Here is a 23,172-nt window from a genome sequence, read left to right as displayed (position 1 = left end):
GCAAAAAAACATGCACAAATGGTTACGGGATCGTAAAACGGCGGCCATCTCCTTCGGCGCCATTATCTATGTGAGCGGCTCTCCTCTACTAAAAACTGCTGGATGGAAACCTAGTTGGCTAAATTGAGCGGCTCTCCTGTAGTCAATGTAGCCTACCAATCAGTGAGAGCCATTCATTTGGCTACTGGTAGGCTTTTTGGCTATTATCTGCAGATAAATACGAAAGCATTTGATGAATGTGGCCTCCTGATGTGGTTTAAGCATTGTTGTGGATGTAGAACTTTCGATGTTGGTGTTTTTCTGTTGAAAAAGAGTATGCGAGCGGAGTTGAGCAGTCAGAAATCCCGCTCATATCGCGCTGGCGCTCAACGTCCTTTCCAACCTCTCCCCTAAAAACCTCTCCTTGCTCACAGGATAAAAAACTGCAGCTCCAAATTCGCTCCATTCATTCAAAATAATTGAACCAACACCAATCTATTATTGGGACTACCTGGACCTACCATGTGGTCTTGAAGTATTGAAACCAAACCATATGATCTGAACGAGAAGTATTTTAATAACCAACACCAATCTATTATTGGGACTAGCTGGACCTACCATGTGGTCTTGAAGTATTGAAACCAAACCAATTTCAAAAGGTGACTGTAAAAAGGTGACTGTAAAAAGGTGACTGTAAAGAAGCGCTTATTTGAAACAGGCTACATGTCATATTAAACAGCATATTAACACTAAATAGGTCAGGAGCCAGACAGGAAGCCTAATGTATTATTCAGGCTGTTATTCCACAAAGGAATACATTATGAAGCATTTGCGAGAGCGACGCAACAGACTGGTAGGGACATAAAGCGCTCAGCATTTAAACAACATTTTGTTCTTTTAAATCATTAAAGTCTAGAAATTGCACATATAGGCTGTGACTTATTTAGAATAAAATACAAATTAAACAAAATTGCCTTGTTTGGCTCAGTCTACAGTGACCTTGAATTCATTTTTAGAAACACGAGTTTGGCCAGAGACTGGCTTCAGGTTCATGTAATGGTACCTGGAGAGCAGGGCAGTAAGAGGAAAATACCCTCTTGGCGCTTGCAGAGCCACTGGGGATGCTAAACACCCTTCAGGCCACTCTTGCCAGGCTGGGCAGGGATGCAGAGGTGTTTTTCTATGGGTAGGCTGAAAGGTTTTTGGCAAAATAACCGTATCAAAACGGAAAGCTCCTTGAAAGAGGTAATATGTCAGGCCTACTGGGCCTATTGTATAGATAATAGAACTTAAGATATCTGGTTTTTAGTTTATAAATACTTTGCTACACTTAGTTAGCATATGTTAGCATATGTACATAGTAAGTACTCCATCATGAGTCTTTAGTTGTGGACATTACATCACCACACTCCCTCTCTTGCTCTTGGTCCTCTTCCTCTTTTCTAAGTCACCTTCATTTAGAACCTATGTGTTTAACCAGTTTCTTTATGAACATCCAACTCCATGACAGTAGCTAAAGCAAGGGGCTGTAGCAGCACACAAGAAGGCTGCAAATGCATGCTGGGCTAAGCATGCCCTGAGCTCACTGTGCATTTCGGAGGCATCAGAATGTACCAGAGGCATCAGAATGTACCATAGGCATCATAATGTACCAGAGGCATCAGAATGTACCAGAGGCATCAGAATGTACCAGAGGCACCAGAATGTACCAGAGGCATTAGAATGTACCAGAGGAATCAGAGGAATCCGAATGTACCAGAGGCATCAGAATGTAACAGAGGCATCAGAATGTACCAGAGGCAGCATAATGTACCAGAAGCATTGGAATGTACCAGAGGCATCAGAATGTACCAGAGGCATCGGAATGTACCAGAGGCATCGGAATGTACCAGAGGTATCATAATGTACCAGAAGCATCGGAATGTACCAGAGGCATTGGAATGTACCAGATGTATCATAATGTACCAGAAGCATTGTACCAGAGGCATTCGAATGTACCAGAAGCATTGGAATGTACCAGAGCCTTTAGAATGTACCAGACGCATTGGAATGTACCAGAGTTATTCAAATGTACCAGAAGCATTGGGATGTACCAGAGGCTTTGGAATGTACCAGATGCTTTAGAATGTACCAGAAACATTGGAATGTACCAGATGCTTTAGAATGTACCAGAAGCATTGGAATGTACCATAGGCATTATAATGTACCAGAAGCATTGGAATGTACCAGAAGCATTCGAATGTACCAGAAGCATTGGAATGTACTAGAGGCTTTAGATTATACCAGAAGCATTGGAGAAGCATTGGAATGTACCAGAGGCTTTAGGATGTACCAGAGGCTTTAGAATGTACCAGAGGCAACTAAAATAGGCCCCAACCCAGGGACACGTGGCTGGCTACTCCGTGTACTTGTGGAAAACACTTTCGGCACGTGACAAATAACATTTGATTTGTTCCCAGGGCCCTGGTCAACAGTAGTGCACTATAGGGAACAGGGTGCCCTCTGGGAGACAGCCCATGTAACTGCCTGTGTTCTGGTAGAGAAACGTACCAGGTCATACAACTTGATCCTGCTGATGAGGCTCCTGGGTAGAGTGATGGTGCCGTACTGAGGATGGAGGAACAGGATGCCCTCTGTGAAGAAGCTCATCTTACCTGAAACACACAGACACAGGAGGTTAAAGGGACATCATTCACATTAACTACAGACTAACTCATTAACTAATTAAATAACTGACACACTGACTGGCTGGGTGGCTGACTGACTGACTAGCTGAGTGGGTGGCTGACTGGCTGGGTGTCTGGCTGGGTGGCTGACTGACTGGCTGGGTGGGTGGCTGGCTGGGTGGCTGGCTGACTGACTGGCTGGCTGGGTGCGTTAGAGTGGATCACTATTTAATAGCCGTTGTTCCTGTTCCCAAGAAAGCTAAGGTACCTGAACTAAATGACTACTTCTGTCATCATGAAGTGCTTTGAGAGACGAGTCACCCAGGTGGTGAGGGTAGGAAACAACATCTCCACCCCGCTGATCCTCAACACTGGGTTCCCACAAGGGTGCGTTCTGAGCCCTCTCCTGTACTCCCTGTTCACCCACGACTGCGTGGCCATGCACGCCTCCAACTCAATCATCAAGTTTGCGGACGACACAACAGTGGTAGGCTTGATTACCAACAACGACGAGACGGCCTACAGGGAGGAGGTGAGGGCCCTCGGAGTGTGGTGTCAGGAAAATAACCTCTCACCCAACGTCAACAAAATAAAGGAGATGATCGTGGACTTCAGGAAACAGCAGAGGGATCAGCCCCCTATCCACATCGACGGGACAGTAGTGGAGAAGGTGGCAAGTTTTAAGTTCCTCGGGGTACACGGACAAGCTGAAATGGTCCACCCACACAGACAGTGTGGTGAAGAAGGTGCAACAGTGCCTCTTCAACCTCAGGAGGCTGAAGAAATTTGGCTTGTCACCAAAAACACTCACAAACTTTTACAGATGCACAATCGAGAGCATCCTGTCAGGCTGTATCACCACCTGGTACAGAAATTACACCGCAAGGCTCTCCAGAGGGTAGTGAGGTCTGCACAAACTACCTGCCCTCCAGGACACCTACACCACCCGATGTCACAGGAAGGCCATAAAGATCATCAAGGACAACAACCACCCGAGCCACTGCCTGTTCACCCGGCTATCATCCAGAAGGCAAGGTCAGTACAGGTGCATCAAAGCTGGGACCGAGAGACTGAAAAACAGCTTCTATCTCAAGGCCATCAGACTGTTAAACAGCCATCACTAACATTGAGAGGCTGCTGCCTACATACTTTAAATCATTGGCCACTTTAATAAATTGACTGAATAATGGTATCACTAGTCACTTTAAATATCACCACATGAATAATGTTTACATACCCTACATTACTCATCTCATATGTATATACTGTATTCTATACCATCTATTGCATCTTGCCTATGCCGTTCAGCCATCACTCATCCATATATTTATATGTACATATTCTTATTCATTCCTTTACACTTGTGTGTATAAGGTAGTTGTTGTGAAATTGTTAGGTTAGATTACTCGTTGGTTATTACTGCACGGTCGGAACTCGAAGCAGAAGAATTTCGCTACACTCACATTAACATCTGGAAACCATGTGTATGTGACCAATAAAATTTGATTTGGTCAAGTAGGTGACAATCGCTGGTTTCTGCCTTTCAATGTGTGTTGCATTATGGGGATAAAAATGGTCCGACATGTCGACTGCATAAACGTTATAAAAATCATGTGATCAAAGGTCATGACTGCAAGTTTCTGCAGTTGCTCTTCACCAACGTCATCCTGTAGCCCTCACCTGCATTGTGGGAGGATCTATTGTCAACCAATCATTATCATTGGGGCGGCAGGGTAGCCTAGTGGTTAGAGTGTTGGACTAGGACCGAAAGGTTGCAAGTTCAAATCCCCGTGCTGACAAGGTACAAATTGTCGTTCTGCCCCTGAACAGGCAGTTAACCCACTAGGCCGTCATTGAAAATAAGAATTTGTTCTTAACTGACTTGCCTAGTTAAATAAAGGTAAAATAAAATAAAATAAAAAATTATGGTGTTTTTCTTTGACCCAAGACGTGATTGAGACAGGAACCAACTTTGCCACAGTTCACGTATACAGTGGATATGTACAAATGAATGTGATATTTAAGGCCCTCTCTCTGTCCAATTGACTGTACATTGTACACACAGTACCAGTCAAAAGTTAGGACACACCTATTCATTCCAGGGTTTGTCTTTATTTGTACTATTTTCTACATTGTAGAATAATAGTGACGACATCAGAACTATGAAATAACACACTTGGAATCATGTAGTAACCAAAAAAAGTGTTAAACAAATTAAAATATATGTTATATTCTTCAAAGTAGCCACCCTTTGCCTTGATAACAGCCTTGCACACTCTTGGCAAAGCTGTCCACCACCATGTTGCACTGAGCCTTGCTGTTGGAAACCAGTAGCACCGACTTCCGGCTGTCGTAGATACACCTCCCACAACTTGTCTATAGCGGTTGCTTTCCCCTTACTAATCTAACAAGACCACCAACTGACTGACTGACTGGCCGTGTTCCAGAGCATCAAAACAACTGCAGGCGACTGACTGATCTACAAATCACCTGGGATCATAAATAACTACTCATTTTAGATCCTCTCGAACACGGCCACTGGCTGGACTGACAGACTGGCTGAACTGGACAAACTAGCTGGCTGGCTGGCTGGCTGACTGACTAACTGACTGGACTAGAGGTCGACCGATTAATCGGAATGGCCGATTAATTAGGGCCGATTTCAAGTTTTCCAAACAATCAGAAATCTGTATTTTTGGGCGCCGTTTATTTTTTTATCTTTATTTAACTCGGCAAGTCAGTTAAGAACACATTCTTATTTTCAATGACGGCCTAAGAACGATGGGTTAACTGCCTCGTTCAGGGGCAGAACAACAGATTTTTACCTTGTCAGCTCGGGGGACCCAATCTTGCAACCTTACAGTTAACTAGTCCAACGCTCTAACCACCTGCCTCTCATTGCACTCCACGAGGAGCCTGCCTGTTACGCGAATGCAGTAAGCCAAGGTAAGTTGCTAGCTAGCATTAAACTTATCTTATAAAAAACAATCAATCAACGACTGTCGTTGCTCCAATGTGTACTTAACCATAAACATCAATGTCTTTCTTAAAATAAACACACAAGTATATATTTTTAAACCTGCATATTTAGCTAAAAGAAATCCAGGTTAGCAGGCAATATTAACCAGGTGAAATTGTGTCACTTCTCTTGCGTTCATTGTACGTAGAGTCAGGGTATGTGCAACAGTTTGGGCCACCTGGCTCATCGCAAACTAATTTGCCAGAATTTTATGCATAACATTGCAGGTTGTGCAACGTAACATGAATATTTAGACTCATGGATGCCACCCGTTAGATAAAATACGGAACGGAATAAACGTTTTGTTTTCAAGGTGATAGTTTCCGGATTTGACCTAAGGCTCGTATTTCTGTGTGTTTATTATAGTTAAGTCTATGATTTGATATTTGATAGAGCAGTCTGACTGAGGGGTGGTAGGCGGCAGCAGCAGGCTCGTAATAGTCAAAAGGTATATGGTTTAGAGACGCGTTATAATTCCTGTAATAACTTGCGGCTGAACTTGAAAGGGGTTCCTTCATTATTTTACCGTTCATGTCTTCCATAGAGAATGTCTTGATCTACTTCCAATAAGGTCTGTGTTTCGTTCAGGCTTAAACCGCCTCTGCGTTTTAAATCTCACTAGGATAAGGTAACGTTCGTCATAAATCCACTCTACAAAAAAAATGATGTTCGCTTATATTTAGCCAATATTGATCAGAGTTACCTTGTCCTATGGATATCTACAGTTATAAAATTGGCAAGGTGGTGTAAGCCTACACGAAACACAGACCTTTTCTAAGTGAATCTAAAAATATCCTATGGAATAAATGAATGAAGGAACCGCTTTTCAGATTTTGCTAGGTGTCATGGGAATTATGACTCGCACTTTGGTAGTCAATTCTTACCATATCCATTATTAAAATAGTATTTCCTGCATATAGGAATTACAGTTTTTGTTTTCAACATTCATTACAGTTAACTTAAACTCTATTTTTATTCAAACAGTTGAGAGTATTTGTCTCCTAAGCAGACTCTTCAGTATCATTGTCACTTCAGAGCTGTGTGTGTTTTACAGATGGCAGAGAAAAGCAGAGCACCAGTGTGGGACTATTACATGGAATTGGCACCAGGGAAAGCAAGGTGTCTTATTTGTGATAAAGGTATAAGCATGGGGTCAGCAACGGCTAAATCATAAACTACCACCAACCTGTGGAATCACCTTAGGAACACCCATCCAAAAGCCCATAATATGGATTATATTAAGTTCAAATAAAAGTGTTCATTGTTCATTCAGTATTGTTGCAATTGTCATTATTACAAAAGTGTGTGTGTATGTGTGTATATATATTTATCGGCCGATTAATCGGTATCTGCCTTTTTTTGTCCTCCAATAATCGGTATCGCCGTTGAAAAATCATAATGGGTCGACTTCTAGACTAAACTGACTAGCTGGCTGACTACAGAGAGAGCATTAAAGTATGTGTCACCTTCCTCTGGAGTGGAGAGCAGGCTGTTGGAGAACACATGAGCTGTGTCTGCTGTAGTCAAAGAGGTGCCCAGGCAGGTACCCTCCTCCTCCTGGGGATTAAACACACACAATACACATCAACACACTGACCAGCATTTCTCAATGTAATAACGGCAACATGAGCGGTTGTTGTCTGACCTTCAGCAGGACCTGGGCCTTCTCAGAATGCTTCACATCAGACTCCACCTAAAGCCATTAGGACACACAGTTAACACGGGCTGTGAACGAGAGGATCAAATCCACAATGCATTATGGATAAATTGTGACTGACTGATCTACAAATAATAATTAGCAGTGATTTATGATGCAAGCTGATTTGGAGGTCAGTTGGCAGTCATTTTGAAGCCCTTGAACACGGCCATTTTGTTGAAAGTGACTTGATCCCTGGATGAATGGAGAGAGAGGAGAGAGGAAAGGAGAGAGGATTGAGGGGATGAGAGATGAGAAGAGAGGAGAGATGAGGAGAGAGGGTAACATACCAGCCAGCAGACGTATCGAGGCAGAGCTGTCGTCAGGATGGTGTAGCAGCTGTCTGAGGAAACACTTCCATCTACAGGACAGACTCACCATTACAGTTCAACAGGAGGAACAACATGACTCACAGACACACAGTTTATAATAATAGGGAGTAGGCATCGGTCAGGCCTAACAGTATGTGTCTCTCTTACCTTTCTGTTGGATGTTGATGCTGGACACCAGGAAGGACTCAGAGAAGACTACAGAGCCCAGGTCTCCTTTCCCCCACTGGAGGTCTGGGATGTCGTACACTGACATGGACGCCTGGGACACACAACCACCACTATAAAGTATAACCCTTAACCCCACTGCAGGTCTGGGCTGTCATACACTGACATTGACGTTTGGGAGTGATGGACAGAAAACGCACATTGTAATTCATTCCAATCTAATCAATCAATCAAACACAGTGACATGCCTACCGCAAATGTTTTGGAACAATTATCAGGTTGGAAGAATTGACTTACAGTTTTCACCAAGAAGCAGCTCCCTTCTTCACTCAGAGGAACAATTCTGAAAAGGAAAACAAGAAAGACGGAACATTTAGGAAAACAATGAGTCAATAAAAAGCCAGCTGACAACATTGAATCAAAGTGTGATTAAACACTTTCTTTACAACAATCAGAACCCACCTGCCCTGGTTGTTCACAGCTTGGATGTGGAAAACACTTTTAGATCTGAGAGAGAAAACAACAGGTAGAACACTTTATACTAGATCAGCTAACGTCGTCATTCAGAGGACACTAATGAAACAACAGGTAGAACACTTTATACTAGATCAGCTAACGTCGTCATTCAGAGGACACTAATGAAACAACAGGTAGAACACTTTATACTAGATCAGCTAACGTCGTCATTCAGAGGACACCAATGACACAACAGGTAGAACACTTTATACTAGATCAGCTAACGTCGTCATTCAGAGGACACTAATGACACAACAGGTAGAACACTTTATACTAGATCAGCTAACGTCGTCATTCAGAGGACACTAATGAAACAACAGGTAGAACACTTTATACTAGATCAGCTAACGTCGTCATTCAGAGGACACTAATGAAACAACAGGTAGAACACTTTATACTAGATCAGCTAACGTCGTCATTCAGAGGACACTAATGAAACAACAGGTAGAACACTTTATACTAGATCAGCTAACGTCGTCATTCAGAGGACACTAATGAAACAACAGGTAGAACACTTTATACTAGATCAGCTAACGTCGTCATTCAGAGGACACTAATGAAACAACAGGTAGAACACTTTATACTAGATCAGCTAACGTCGTCATTCAGAGGACACTAATGAAACAACAGGTAGAACACTTTATACTAGATCAGCTAACGTCGTCATTCAGAGGACACTAATGACACAACAGGTAGAACACTTTATACTAGATCAGCTAACGTCGTCATTCAGAGGACACTAATGACACAACAGGTAGAACACTTTATACTAGATGAGCTAACGTCGTCATTCAGAGGACACTAATGAAACAACAGGTAGAACACTTTATACTAGATCAGCTAACGTCGTCATTCAGAGGACACTAATGAAACAACAGGTAGAACACTTTATACTAGATCAGCTAACGTCGTCATTCAGAGGACACCAATGACATTAAATAACTTTTTCCTTCTATTGGAATACAGAGTTGTTATCTATTGTGACAGGTGTGCTGGTACCTGAGAGCAGTTCTGTACTGAGGCAGGTGGACCGAGTCCAGTGCCAGATGGAAGGTATGCTCTGCTACGTCCTTCGCCTGGAAATAAGTTTCAGTCAGTAACGAAACACTCGTCCTCATCCAACGCCTACAGCATACCGCCGTGCCTAGCTAGTTATAGCATACCGCCGTGCCTAGCTAGTTACAGCATACCGCCGTGCCTAGCTAGTTACAGCATACCGCCGTGCCTAGCTAGTTACAGCATACGGCCGTGCCTAGCTAGTTACAGCATACCGCCGTGCCTAGCTAGTTACAGCATACCGCCGTGCCTAGCTAGTTACAGCATACCGCCGTGCCTAGCTAGTTACAGCATACCGCCGTGCCTAGCTAGTTACAGCATACCGCCGTGCCTAGCTAGTTACAGCATACCGCCGTGCCTAGTTAGTTACAGCATACCGCCGTGCCTAGCTAGTTACAGCATACCGCCGGTGCCTAGCTAGTTACAGCATACCGCCGTGCCCAGCTAGTTACAGCATACCGCCGGTGCCTAGCTAGTTACAGCATACCGCCGTGCCTAGCTAGTTACAGCATACCGCCGTGCCTAGCTAGTTACAGCATACGCCGGTGCCTAGCTAGTTACAGCATACCGCCGTGCCTAGCTAGTTACAGCATACCGCCGTGCCTTTCTAGTTACAGCATACCGCCGGTGCCTAGCTAGTTACAGCATACCGCCGTGCCTAGCTAGTTACGGCATACCGCCGTGCCTAGCTAGTTACAGCATACCGCCGGTGCCTAGCTAGTTACAGATTATGGCAGCCCCCCCACCTCTGATTCAGAGCGGTGCACATGTCAGCATTCAGTTGAACCATTGACTAGGTATCCCCCTTTCCCTTTCAGTACACCATCTATAGCTAGTTACAACAAATTTGTATAGCCAGTTATAGTACACCATTAGTTATAGTATACCATGTAAAGCTAGTTACAGCAAACCTGTAGCTAGTTATAGCAAACATACAAGGTGAGGTCGGAAGTTTACATACACTTAGGTTGGAGTCATTAAAACTCGTTTTTCAACCACTCCACAATTTTCTTGTTAACACACTATAGTTTTGTCAAGTCGGTTAGGACATCTACTTTGTGTATGACACAAGTCATTTTTCCAACGATTGTTTACAGACAGATTATTCCACTTCTAATTCACTGTATCACAATTCAAGTGGGTCAGAAGTTTACATACACTAAGTTGACTGTGCCTTTAAACAGCTTGGAAAATGTCTGAAAATTATGTCATGGTGTTACAAGCTTCTGATTGACATCATTTGAGTCAACCTCGAGGTGTACCTGTGGATGTATTTAAAGGCCTACCTTCAAACTCAGTGCCTCTTCGCGTGACATCATGGGAAAATCTAAAGAAATCAGCCAAGACCTCAGAAAAAATATAGTAGACCTCCACAAGTCTGGTTCATCCTTGGGAGCAATTTCCAAACACCTGAAGGTACCATGTTCATCTGTACAAACAATAGTACGCAAGTATAAACCACATGGGACCACGCAGCCGTCATACCGCTCAGGAAGGAGACGCGTTCTGTCTCCTAGAGATGAACGTACTTTGGTGCGAAAAGTGCAAATCAATCCCAGAACAACAGCAAAGGACTTTGTGAAGATGCTGGAGGAAACAGGTACAAAAGTATCTATATCCACAGTAAAACAAGTCCTATATCGACATAACCTGAAAGGCCACTCAGCAAGGAAGAAGCCACTGCTCCAAAACCGCCATAAAAAAGCCAGACTATGGTTTGCAACTGCACATGGGGACAAAGATCGTACTTTTTGGAGAAATGCCCTCTGGTCTGATGAAACAGATGTTTGGAGGAAAAAGGGGGAGGCTTGCAAGCCGAAGAACACCATCCCAACCGTGAAGCAGGGGGTGGCAGCATCATGTTGTGGGGGTGCTTTGCTGCAGGATGTGCACTTCACAAAATATATGGCATCATGAGGTAGGAAAATTATGTGGATATATTGAAGCAACATCTCAAGACATCAGTCAGGAAGTTAAAGCTTGGTTGCAAATAGATCTTCCAAATGGACAATGACCCCAAGCATACTTCCAAAGTTGTTGCAAAATGGCTTAAGAACAACAAAGTCAAGGTATTGGAGTGGCCAGCACAAAGCCCTGACCTCAATCCTATAGAACATTTGTGGACAGAACTGAAAAAGCATGTGCAGGCAAGGAGGCCTACAAACCTGACTCAGTTATACCAGCTCTGTCAGGAGGAATGGGCAAAAATTCTCCCAACTTATTGTGGGAAGCTTGTGGAAGGCTACCCGAAACGTTTGACCCAAGTTAAATAATTTAAAGGCAATGCTACCAAATACGAATTGAGTGTATGTAAACTTCTGACCCACTGGGAATGTGATGAAAGAAATAAAAGCTGAAATAAATAATTCTCTACTATTATTCTGACATTTCACATTCTTAAAAATAAAGTGGTGATCCTAACTGACCTAAAACAGGGAATATTTACTAGGATTAAATGTCAGGAATTGTGAAAAACTGAGTTTAAATGTATTTGTCTAAGGTGTAAGTAAACTTCAGACTGTAGCTAGTTGGAGAAATGAATATCACCTTAGTAGCACTAGTGGTGTTGGAGTAGCATTTGATTCCAGCCAGGACCGACTGGACGGCTGCTGCATAGATCTGAGAGAGAAGACTGGAAGAGAGATAGATTTAACACCGTACATACACTACATGGACAGAAGTATGTGAACAGCTGCTCATCCAACATCTCATCTCACGTTGGGCCATGTAGTGTAATATGTACATGTTCTACATAATATTCAGGCATCATCTTCTAGAACAGGGCTTCCCAACAGGTTTCACTGAGGCCAAACGGGGGGGGGGGGGGGGAGGACATACCTTACCCCCACCTGCACGTGTGCACACGCCATGCCTATTCTACGGGCACAAGCACTGTTCAACTGTTCAAACCCCTCTTGTTGGCGGTGAGAACATTTTGCAGGTTTATTAAAGCAAAACTGTCTAATGTGAATTCATATGTTATTTGAGTGAATCAAACATTACTACAAAATCTTTGGACTAAAAAAACATACCTGGGCTAGTTGAGCTGGACATTTCAGACAAGTTATAAATAGTTCTCTAAGGTCTGTAATGACTGACATGACAAGAGGAGCTGATGATGCACGACCCAAGATAGAAATATCACCTTGTGCATTCTACTATTACAACTTCCAAGAGAAAGTTCAAAGCTGGTCCGAGTTCCTTAAAACTTCACAGTTTGGTAACCACTGTTCTAGAAGAGATATATTTAACCTTACATAATATGTAGATCTAGAAGAGATATATTTAACACGTTATATACAGTATTATCATATGGGGGAGATGGGTTAACAGGTTTGGACATGTTGTCTTGGTGAACTTACAGGAGTTCTGTTTTCTTCTGTTGCATGTTGTCATTCCCTGCAAGGGAAACATCAGATATTAGGTAAAATAGCTATGGTAGATCCAACAAACAGTTTAGTGTATACATTATGGACTATGTTTACCTAGGTAGGGGATGTGAGTGGTTCCAAAGAAGTAAGTCCTGGAGCAGGCTAAAGATCCTTTAGGAGCCACACACTGGAGAACCTGACAGACAAGAACAGATTACAGAGTCCTCTAGGGAGACCAAGCCCAACTTGGACTGCCAAGCCATCTCATTAAACATGCACACACAACACTAATAGTCTAATCTGGATAGGGGTTAGGTAACAGTCTAATCTGGATAGGGGTTAGGTAACAGTAGAGGAACAGTCTAATCTGGATAGGGGTTAGGTAACAGTCTAATCTGGATAGGGGTTAGGTAACAGTCTAATCTGGATAGGGGTTAGGTAACAGTAGAGGAATAGTCTAATCTGGATAGGTGTTAGGTAACAGTCTAATCTGGATAGGGGTTAGGTAACAGTCTAATCTGGATAGGGGTTAGGTAACAGTCTAATCGGGATAGGGGTTAGGTAACAGTCTAATCTGGATAGGGGTTAGGTAACAGTCTAATCTGGAGAGGGGTTAGGTAACAGTAGAGGAACAGTCTAATCTGGATAGGGGTTAGGTAACAGTCTAATCTGGATAGGGGTTAGGTAACAGTCTAATCTGGATAGGGGTTAGGTAACAGTCTAATCTGGATAGGGGTTAGGTAACAGTCTAATCTGGATAGGGGTTAGGTAACAGTCTAATCTGGATAGGGGTTAGGTAACAGTCTAATCTGGATAGGGGTTAGGTAACAGTCTAATCTGGATAGGGGTTAGGTAACAGTAGAGGAACAGTCTAATCTGGATAGGGGTTAGGTAACAGTCTAATCTGGATAGGGGTTAGGTAACAGTCTAATCTGGATAGGGGTTAGGTAACAGTCTAATCTGGATAGGGGTTAGGTAACAGTCTAATCTGGATAGGGGTTAGGTAACAGTCTAATCTGGATAGGGGTTAGGTAACAGTCTAATCTGGATAGGGGTTAGGTAACAGTAGAGGAACAGTCTAATCTGGACAGGGGTTAGGTAACAGTCTAATCTGGATAGGGGTTAGGTAACAGTCTAATCTGGATAGGGGTTAGGTAACAGTAGAGGAACAGTATAATCTGGATAAGGGTTAGGTAACAGTCTAATCTGGACAGGTGTTAGGTAACAGTCTAATCTGGAGAGGGGTTAGGTAACAGTCTAATCTGGAGAGGGGTTAGGTAACAGTCTAATCTGGACAGGGGTTAGGTAACAGTCTAATCTGGACAGGGGTTAGGTAACAGTAGAGGAACAGTCTAATCTGGATAGGGGTTAGGTAACAGTCTAATCTGGATAGGGGTTAGGTAACAGTCTAATCTGGAGAGGGGTTAGGTAACAGTCTAATCTGGATAGGGGTTAGGTAACAGTATAGGAAGAGTCTAATCTGGAGAGGGGTTAGGTAACAGTAGAGGAACAGTCTAATCTGGATAGGGGTTAGGTAACAGTCTAATCTGGATAGGGGTTAGGTAACAGTAGAGGAACAGTATAATCTGGATAAGGGTTAGGTAACAGTCTAATCTGGACAGGTGTTAGGTAACAGTCTAATCTGGACAGGGGTTAGGTAACAGTCTAATCTGGACAGGGGTTAGGTAACAGTCTAATCTGGACAGGGGTTAGGTAACAGTAGAGGAACAGTCTAATCTGGATAGGGGTTAGGTAACAGTCTAATCTGGATAGGGGTTAGGTAACAGTCTAATCTGGAGAGGGGTTAGGTAACAGTCTAATCTGGATAGGGGTTAGGTAACAGTCTAATCTGGATAGGGGTTAGGTAACAGTAGAGGAACAGTCTAATCTGGATAGGGGTTAGGTAACAGTCTAATCTGGATAGGGGTTAGGTAACAGTCTAATCTGGATAGGGGTTAGGTAACACTCTAATGTGGATAGGGGTTAGGTAACAGTAGAGGAACAGTCTAATCTGGATAGGGGTTAGGTAACAGTCTAATCTGGATAGGGGTTAGGTAACAGTCTAATCTGGATAGGGGTTAGGTAACAGTCTAATCTGGATAGGGGTTAGGTAACAGTAGAGGAACAGTCTAATATGGATAGGGGTTAGGTAACAGTCTAATCTGGATAGGGGTTAGGTAACAGTAGAGGAATAGTCTAATCTGGATAGGTGTTAGGTAACAGTCTAATCTGGATAGGGGTTAGGTAACAGTCTAATCTGGATAGGGGTTAGGTAACAGTCTAATCTGGAGAGGGGTTAGGTAACAGTCTAATCTGGATAGGGGTTAGGTAACAGTCTAATCTGGATAGGGGTTAGGTAACAGTAGAGGAACAGTCTAATCTGGATAGGGGTTAGGTAACAGTCTAATCTGGATAGGGGTTAGGTAACAGTCTAATCTGGATAGGGGTTAGGTAACACTCTAATGTGGATAGGGGTTAGGTAACAGTAGAGGAACAGTCTAATCTGGATAGGGGTTAGGTAACAGTCTAATCTGGATAGGGGTTAGGTAACAGTCTAATCTGGATAGGGGTTAGGTAACAGTAGAGGAACAGTCTAATCTGGATAGGGGTTAGGTAACAGTCTAATCTGGATAGGGGTTAGGTAACAGTAGAGGAATAGTCTAATCTGGATAGGTGTTAGGTAACAGTCTAATCTGGATAGGGGTTAGGTAACAGTCTAATCTGGATAGGGGTTAGGTAACAGTCTAATCTGGAGAGGGGTTAGGTAACAGTAGAGGAACAGTCTAATCTGGATAGGGGTTAGGTAACAGTCTAATCTGGATAGAGGTTAGGTAACAGTCTAATCTGGATAGGGGTTAGGTAACAGTCTAATCTGGATAGGGGTTAGGTAACAGTAGAGGAACAGTCTAATCTGGATAAAGGTTAGGTAACAGTCTAATCTGGATAGGGGTTAGGTAACAGTCTAATCTGGATAGGGGTTAGGTAACAGTCTAATGTGGATAGGGGTTAGGTAACAGTAGAGGAACAGTCTAATCTGGATAGGGGTTAGGTAACAGTCTAATCTGGATAGGGGTTAGGAAACAGTCTAATCTGGATAGGGGTTAGGTAACAGTCTAATCTGGATAGGGGTTAGGTAACAGTAGAGGAACAGTCTAATCTGGATAGGTGTTAGGTAACAGTCTAATCTGGATAGGGGTTAGGTAACAGTCTAATCTGGATAAAGGTTAGGTAACAGTCTAATCTGGATAGGGGTTAGGTAACAGTAATCTGGATAGGGGTTAGGTAACAGTCTAATCTGGATAGGGGTTAGGTAACAGTAGAGGAACAGTCTAATCTGGATAGGGGTTAGGTAACAGTCTAATCTGCATAGGGGTTAGGTAACAGTCTAATCTGGAGAGGGGTTAGGTAACAGTAGAGGAATAGTCTAATCTGGATAGGTGTTAGGTAACAGTCTAATCTGGATAGGGGTTAGGTAACAGTCTAATCTGGATAGGGGTTAGGTAACAGTCTAATCTGGAGAGGGGTTAGGTAACAGTAGAGGAACAGTCTAATCTGGATAGGGGTTAGGTAACAGTCTAATCTGGATAGAGGTTAGGTAACAGTCTAATCTGGATAGGGGTTAGGTAACAGTCTAATCTGGATAGGGGTTAGGTAACAGTCTAATCTGGATAGGGGTTAGGTAACAGTCTAATCTGGATAGGGGTTAGGTAACAGTAGAGGAACAGTCTAATCTGGATAAAGGTTAGGTAACAGTCTAATCTGGATAGGGGTTAGGTAACAGTCTAATCTGGATAGGGGTTAGGTAACAGTCTAATGTGGATAGGGGTTAGGTAACAGTAGAGGAACAGTCTAATCTGGATAGGGGTTAGGTAACAGTCTAATCTGGATAGGGGTTAGGTAACAGTCTAATCTGGATAGGGGTTAGGTAACAGTCTAATCTGGATAGGGGTTAGGTAACAGTAGAGGAACAGTCTAATCTGGATAGGGGTTAGGTAACAGTCTAATCTGGATAGGGGTTAGGTAACAGTAGAGGAATAGTCTAATCTGGATAGGTGTTAGGTAACAGTCTAATCTGGATAGGGGTTAGGTAACAGTCTAATCTGGATAGGGGTTAGGTAACAGTATAATCTGGAGAGGGGTTAGGTAACAGTAGAGGAACAGTCTAATCTGGATAGGGGTTAGGTAACAGTCTAATCTGGATAGAGGTTAGGTAACAGTCTAATCTGGATAGGGGTTAGGTAACAGTCTAATCTGGATAGGGGTTAGGTAACAGTCTAATCTGGATAGGGGTTAGGTAACAGTCTAATCTGGATAGGGGTTAGGTAACAGTAGAGGAACAGTCTAATCTGGATAAAGGTTAGGTAACAGTCTAATCTGGATAGGGGTTAGGTAACAGTCTAATCTGGATAAAGGTTAGGTAACAGTCTAATCTGGATAGGGGTTAGGTAACAGTAGAGGAACAGTCTAATCTGGATAGGTGTTAGGTAACAGTCTAATCTGGATAGGGGTTAGGTAACAGTCTAATCTGGATAAAGGTTAGGTAACAGTCTAATCTGGATAGGGGTTAGGTAACAGTCTAATCTGGATAGAGGTTAGGTAACAGTCTAATCTGGATAGGGGTTAGGTAACAGTCTAATCTGGATAGGGGTTAGGTAACAGTAGAGGAACAGTCTAATCTGGATAAAGGTTAGGTAACAGTCTAATCTGGATAGGGGTTAGGTAACAGTCTAATCTGGATAGGGGTTAGGTAACAGTCTAATGTGGATAGGGGTTAGGTAACAGTAGAGGAACAGTCTAATCTGGATAGGGGTTAGGTAACAGTCTAATCTGGATAGGGGTTAGGAAACAGTCTAATCTGGATAGGGGTTAGGTAACAGTCTAATCTGGATAGGGGTTAGGTAACAGTAGAGGAACAGTCTAATCTGGATAGGTGTTAGGTAACAGTCTAATCTGGATAGGGGTTAGGTAACAGTCTAATCTGGATAAAGGTTAGGTAACAGTCTAATCTGGATAGGGGTTAGGTAACAGTAATCTGGATAGGGGTTAGGTAACAGTCTAATCTGGATAGGGGTTAGGTAACAGTAGAGGAACAGTCTAATCTGGATAGGGGTTAGGTAACAGTCTAATCTGCATAGGGGTTAGGTAACAGTCTAATCTGGAGAGGGGTTAGGTAACAGTAGAGGAATAGTCTAATCTGGATAGGTGTTAGGTAACAGTCTAATCTGGATAGGGGTTAGGTAACAGTCTAATCTGGATAGGGGTTAGGTAACAGTCTAATCTGGAGAGGGGTTAGGTAACAGTAGAGGAACAGTCTAATCTGGATAGGGGTTAGGTAACAGTCTAATCTGGATAGAGGTTAGGTAACAGTCTAATCTGGATAGGGGTTAGGTAACAGTCTAATCTGGATAGGGGTTAGGTAACAGTCTAATCTGGATAGGGGTTAGGTAACAGTCTAATCTGGATAGGGGTTAGGTAACAGTAGAGGAACAGTCTAATCTGGATAAAGGTTAGGTAACAGTCTAATCTGGATAGGGGTTAGGTAACAGTCTAATCTGGATAGGGGTTAGGTAACAGTCTAATGTGGATAGGGGTTAGGTAACAGTAGAGGAACAGTCTAATCTGGATAGGGGTTAGGTAACAGTCTAATCTGGATAGGGGTTAGGTAACAGTCTAATCTGGATAGGGGTTAGGTAACAGTCTAATCTGGATAGGGGTTAGGTAACAGTAGAGGAACAGTCTAATCTGGATAGGGGTTAGGTAACAGTCTAATCTGGATAGGGGTTAGGTAACAGTAGAGGAATAGTCTAATCTGGATAGGTGTTAGGTAACAGTCTAATCTGGATAGGGGTTAGGTAACAGTCTAATCTGGATAGGGGTTAGGTAACAGTCTAATCTGGAGAGGGGTTAGGTAACAGTAGAGGAACAGTCTAATCTGGATAGGGGTTAGGTAACAGTCTAATCTGGATAGAGGTTAGGTAACAGTCTAATCTGGATAGGGGTTAGGTAACAGTCTAATCTGGATAGGGGTTAGGTAACAGTCTAATCTGGATAGGGGTTAGGTAACAGTCTAATCTGGATAGGGGTTAGGTAACAGTAGAGGAACAGTCTAATCTGGATAAAGGTTAGGTAACAGTCTAATCTGGATAGGGGTTAGGTAACAGTCTAATCTGGATAAAGGTTAGGTAACAGTCTAATCTGGATAGGGGTTAGGTAACAGTAGAGGAACAGTCTAATCTGGATAGGTGTTAGGTAACAGTCTAATCTGGATAGGGGTTAGGTAACAGTCTAATCTGGATAAAGGTTAGGTAACAGTCTAATCTGGATAGGGGTTAGGTAACAGTAATCTGGATAGGGGTTAGGTAACAGTCTAATCTGGATAGGGGTTAGGTAACAGTAGAGGAACAGTCTAATCTGGATAGGGGTTAGGTAACAGTCTAATCTGCATAGGGGTTAGGTAACAGTCTAATCTGGAGAGGGGTTAGGTAACAGTAGAGGAATAGTCTAATCTGGATAGGTGTTAGGTAACAGTCTAATCTGGATAGGGGTTAGGTAACAGTCTAATCTGGATAGGGGTTAGGTAACAGTCTAATCTGGAGAGGGGTTAGGTAACAGTAGAGGAACAGTCTAATCTGGATAGGGGTTAGGTAACAGTCTAATCTGGATAGAGGTTAGGTAACAGTCTAATCTGGATAGGGGTTAGGTAACAGTCTAATCTGGATAGGGGTTAGGTAACAGTCTAATCTGGATAGGGGTTAGGTAACAGTCTAATCTGGATAGGGGTTAGGTAACAGTAGAGGAACAGTCTAATCTGGATAAAGGTTAGGTAACAGTCTAATCTGGATAGGGGTTAGGTAACAGTCTAATCTGGATAGGGGTTAGGTAACAGTCTAATGTGGATAGGGGTTAGGTAACAGTAGAGGAACAGTCTAATCTGGATAGGGGTTAGGTAACAGTCTAATCTGGATAGGGGTTAGGTAACAGTCTAATCTGGATAGGGGTTAGGTAACAGTCTAATCTGGATAGGGGTTAGGTAACAGTAGAGGAACAGTCTAATCTGGATAGGGGTTAGGTAACAGTCTAATCTGGATAGGGGTTAGGTAACAGTCTAATCTGGATAGGGTTTAGGGTGCACTCACCATGTGTTTGGTTAGATAGGGGTTAGGGTGCTCTCACCATGTGTTTAGTTAGATAGGGGTTAGGGTGCTCTCACCATGTGTTTGGTTAGATAGGGGTTAGGGTGCTCTCACCATGTGTTTGGTTAGATAGGGGTTAGGGTGCTCTCACCATGTGTTTGGTTGGGTAGGGGTTAGGGTGCTCTCACCATGTGTTTAGTTAGATAGGGGTTAGGGTGCTCTCACCATGTGTTTGGTTAGATAGGGGTTAGGGTGCTCTCACCATGTGTTTGGTTAGATAGGGGTTAGGGTGCTCTCACCATGTGTTTGGTTAGATAGGGGTTAGGGTGCTCTCACCATGTGTTTGGTTAGATAGGGGTTAGGGTGCTCTCACCATGTCTTTGGTTAGATAGGGGTTAGGGTTTAGGGTGTTCTTACCATGTGTTTGGTGAGAAAGAGGTTAGAGTTTAGGGTGCTCTCACCATGTGTTTGGTTAGATAGGGGTTAGGGTGCTCTAACCATGTGTTTGGTTAGATAGGGGTTAGGGTGCTCTCACCATGTGTTTGGTTAGATAGGGGTTAGGGTGCTCTCACCATGTGTTTGGTTAGATAGGGGTTAGGGTGCTCTCACCATGTGTTTGGTTAGATAGGGGTTAGGGTGTTCTCACCATGTGTTTGGTTAGATAGGGGTTAGGGTGCTCTAACCATGTGTTTGGTTAGATAGGGGTTAGGGTGCTCTCACCATGTGTTTGGTTAGATAGGGGTTAGGGTGCTCTAACCATGTGTTTGGTTAGATAGGGGTTAGGGTGCTCTCACCATGTGTTTGGTTAGATAGGGGTTAGGGTGCTCTCACCATGTGTTTGGTTAGATAGGGGTTAGGGTGCTCTCACCATGTGTTTGGTTAGATAGGGGTTAGGGTGCTCTCACCATGTGTTTGGTTAGATAGGGGTTAGGGTGTTCTCACCATGTGTTTGGTTAGATAGGGGTTAGGGTTTAGGGTGCTCTCACCATGTGTTTGGTTAGATAGGGGTTGGGGTGCTCTCACCATGTGTTTGGTTAGATAGGGGTTAGGGTGCTCTCACCATGTGTTTAGTTAGATAGGGGTTAGGGTGTTCTCACCATGTGTTTGGTTAGATAGGGGTTAGGGTTTAGGGTGCTCTCACCATGTGTTTGGTTAGATAGGGGTTAGGGTGCTCTCACCATGTGTTTGGCTGGGGTCCCCTGGGGCCCGGTGTTGCGGACCTGGTGTCCATCAGAAGGGAAGTTGAAGGAGTAGCTGTGAAGGTTCTCCATGGAGGAGTGGCTCCCAAACAGAACCAAGGGCTGCCGTCTCCTGCTGCTGTCAGCGATGTTACTGGAGATCAGGCCATGAGAGAAATAACTCCGGAACGCCTGGGGATTTAACAGACATTTAGTCAATGGTTTGGTTTGCTCACTAACAAACCAACGTAGCAACCTGTACTTGGCCAACTAGAGAACATAGGTTAACTCCCCTGCCTGAGCCCCAGACTGTAATAATGTAACTATAGACAACATGTAGCTATGTTAAGGTACCTCCCCTGTCTGAGCCCCAGACTGTAATAATGTAGTTGTAGACAACATGTAGCTATAGACAACATGTAGCTATGTTAAGGTACCTCCCCTGTCTGAGCCCCAGACTGTAATAATGTAGCTATAGACAACATGTAGCTATGTTAGGTTACCTCCCCTGTCTGAGCCCCAGACTGTAATAATGTAGCTATAGACAACATGTAGCTATGTTAAGGTACCTCCCCTGTCTGAGCCCCAGACTGTAATAATGTAGTTATAGACAACATGTAGCTATAGACAACATGTAGCTATGTTAAGGTACCTCCCCTGTCTGAGCCCCAGACTGTAATAATGTAGTTGTAGACAACATGTAGCTATGTTAAGGTACCTCCCCTGTCTGAGCCCCAGACTGTAATAATGTAGCTATAGACAACATGTAGCTATGTTAGGTTACCTCCCCTGTCTGAGCCCCAGACTGTAATAATGTAGCTATAGACAACATGTAGCTATGTTAGGTTACCTCCCCTGTCTGAGCCCCAGACTGTAATAATGTAGCTATAGACAACATGTAGCTATGTTAAGGTACCTCCCGTCTGAGCCCCAGACTGTAATAATGTAGTTATAGACAACATGTAGCTATAGACAACATGTAGCTATGTTAACGTACCTCCCCTGTCTGAGCCCCAGACTGTAATAATGTAGTTATAGACAACATGTAGCTATAGACAACATGTAGCTATGTTAGGTTACCTCCCCTGTCTGAGCCCCAGACTGTAATAATGTAGCTATAGACAACATGTAGCTATGTTAGGTTACCTCCCCTGTCTGAGCCCCAGACTGTAATAATGTAGTTGTAGACAACATGTAGCTATGTTAAGGTACCTCCCCTGTCTGAGCCCCAGACTGTAATAATGTAGTTGTAGACAACATGTAGCTATGTTAGGTTACCTCCCCGGCCTGAGCCCAGACTGTAATAATGTAGTTATAGATAACATGTAGCTATAGACAACATGTAGCTATGTTAGGTTACCTCCCCTGTCTGAGCCCCAGACTGTAATAATGTAGTTGTAGACAACATGTAGCTATGTTAAGTTACCTCCCCTATCTGAGCCCCAGACTGTAATAATGTAGTTGTAGACAACATGAAGCTATGTTAGGTTACCTCCCCTGTCTATCAAATCAAATCAAATTTTATTTGTCACATACACATGGTTAGCAGATGTTAATGCGAGTGTAGCGAAATGCTTGTGCTTCTAGTTCCGACAATGCAGTAATAACGAACAAGTAATCTAACTAACAATTCCAAAAAAACTACTGTCTTATACACAGTGTAAGGGGATAAAGAATATATGAATGAGTGATGGTACAAAGCAGCATAGGCAAGATACAGTAGATGATATAGAGTACAGTATAACATATGAGATGAGTATGTAAACAAAGTGGCATAGTTAAAGTGGCTAGTGATACATGTATTACATAAGGATGCAGTCGATGATATAGAGTACAGTATATACATATGCATATGAGATGAATAATGTAGGGTAAGTAACATTATATAAGGTAGCATTGTTTAAAGTGGCTAGTGATATATTTACATAATTTCCCATCAATTCCCATTATTAAAGTGGCTGGAGTTGAGTCAGTGTCATTGACAGTGTGTTGGCAGCAGCCACTCAATGTTAGTGGTGGCTGTTTAACAGTCTGATGGCCTTGAGATAGAAGCTGTTTTTC

At 43.1% G+C, this 23,172-nt stretch overlaps 1 protein-coding gene across 2 annotated transcripts in view; it reads right to left on the bottom strand.

Moving 5' to 3' along the window:
* The window catches only part of dnaaf9 (dynein axonemal assembly factor 9), a 127,804-nt gene that overhangs the window by 48,257 nt on the left and 56,375 nt on the right, over positions 1 to 23,172 (bottom strand). For both annotated transcript variants that reach the window (XR_004202635.1, XM_031787621.1), the window contains exons 9-20: positions 21,112 to 21,303; positions 12,915 to 12,996; positions 12,792 to 12,828; positions 11,977 to 12,061; positions 9,373 to 9,449; positions 8,320 to 8,364; positions 8,155 to 8,200; positions 7,840 to 7,951; positions 7,651 to 7,721; positions 7,310 to 7,357; positions 7,131 to 7,221; positions 2,530 to 2,633 (exon numbers count right to left, since the gene is read on the bottom strand). Coding sequence is in view for 1 of the 2 variants with exons in the window: in XM_031787621.1 (XP_031643481.1) it covers positions 2,530 to 2,633; positions 7,131 to 7,221; positions 7,310 to 7,357; positions 7,651 to 7,721; positions 7,840 to 7,951; positions 8,155 to 8,200; positions 8,320 to 8,364; positions 9,373 to 9,449; positions 11,977 to 12,061; positions 12,792 to 12,828; positions 12,915 to 12,996; positions 21,112 to 21,303 (990 nt within the window). In the remaining variant the exon portion in view is untranslated. The remainder of the gene's footprint in view (positions 1 to 2,529; positions 2,634 to 7,130; positions 7,222 to 7,309; positions 7,358 to 7,650; positions 7,722 to 7,839; positions 7,952 to 8,154; positions 8,201 to 8,319; positions 8,365 to 9,372; positions 9,450 to 11,976; positions 12,062 to 12,791; positions 12,829 to 12,914; positions 12,997 to 21,111; positions 21,304 to 23,172) is intronic.

Source organism: Oncorhynchus kisutch, linkage group LG14 (genome assembly GCF_002021735.2).
Source record: "Oncorhynchus kisutch isolate 150728-3 linkage group LG14, Okis_V2, whole genome shotgun sequence".
In the NCBI taxonomy this organism is placed as follows: Eukaryota; Metazoa; Chordata; class Actinopteri; order Salmoniformes; family Salmonidae; genus Oncorhynchus; species Oncorhynchus kisutch.
The sequence above is the reverse complement of the archived record's forward strand: the minus strand, read 5'-3'. Positions and strand labels throughout refer to the sequence as shown.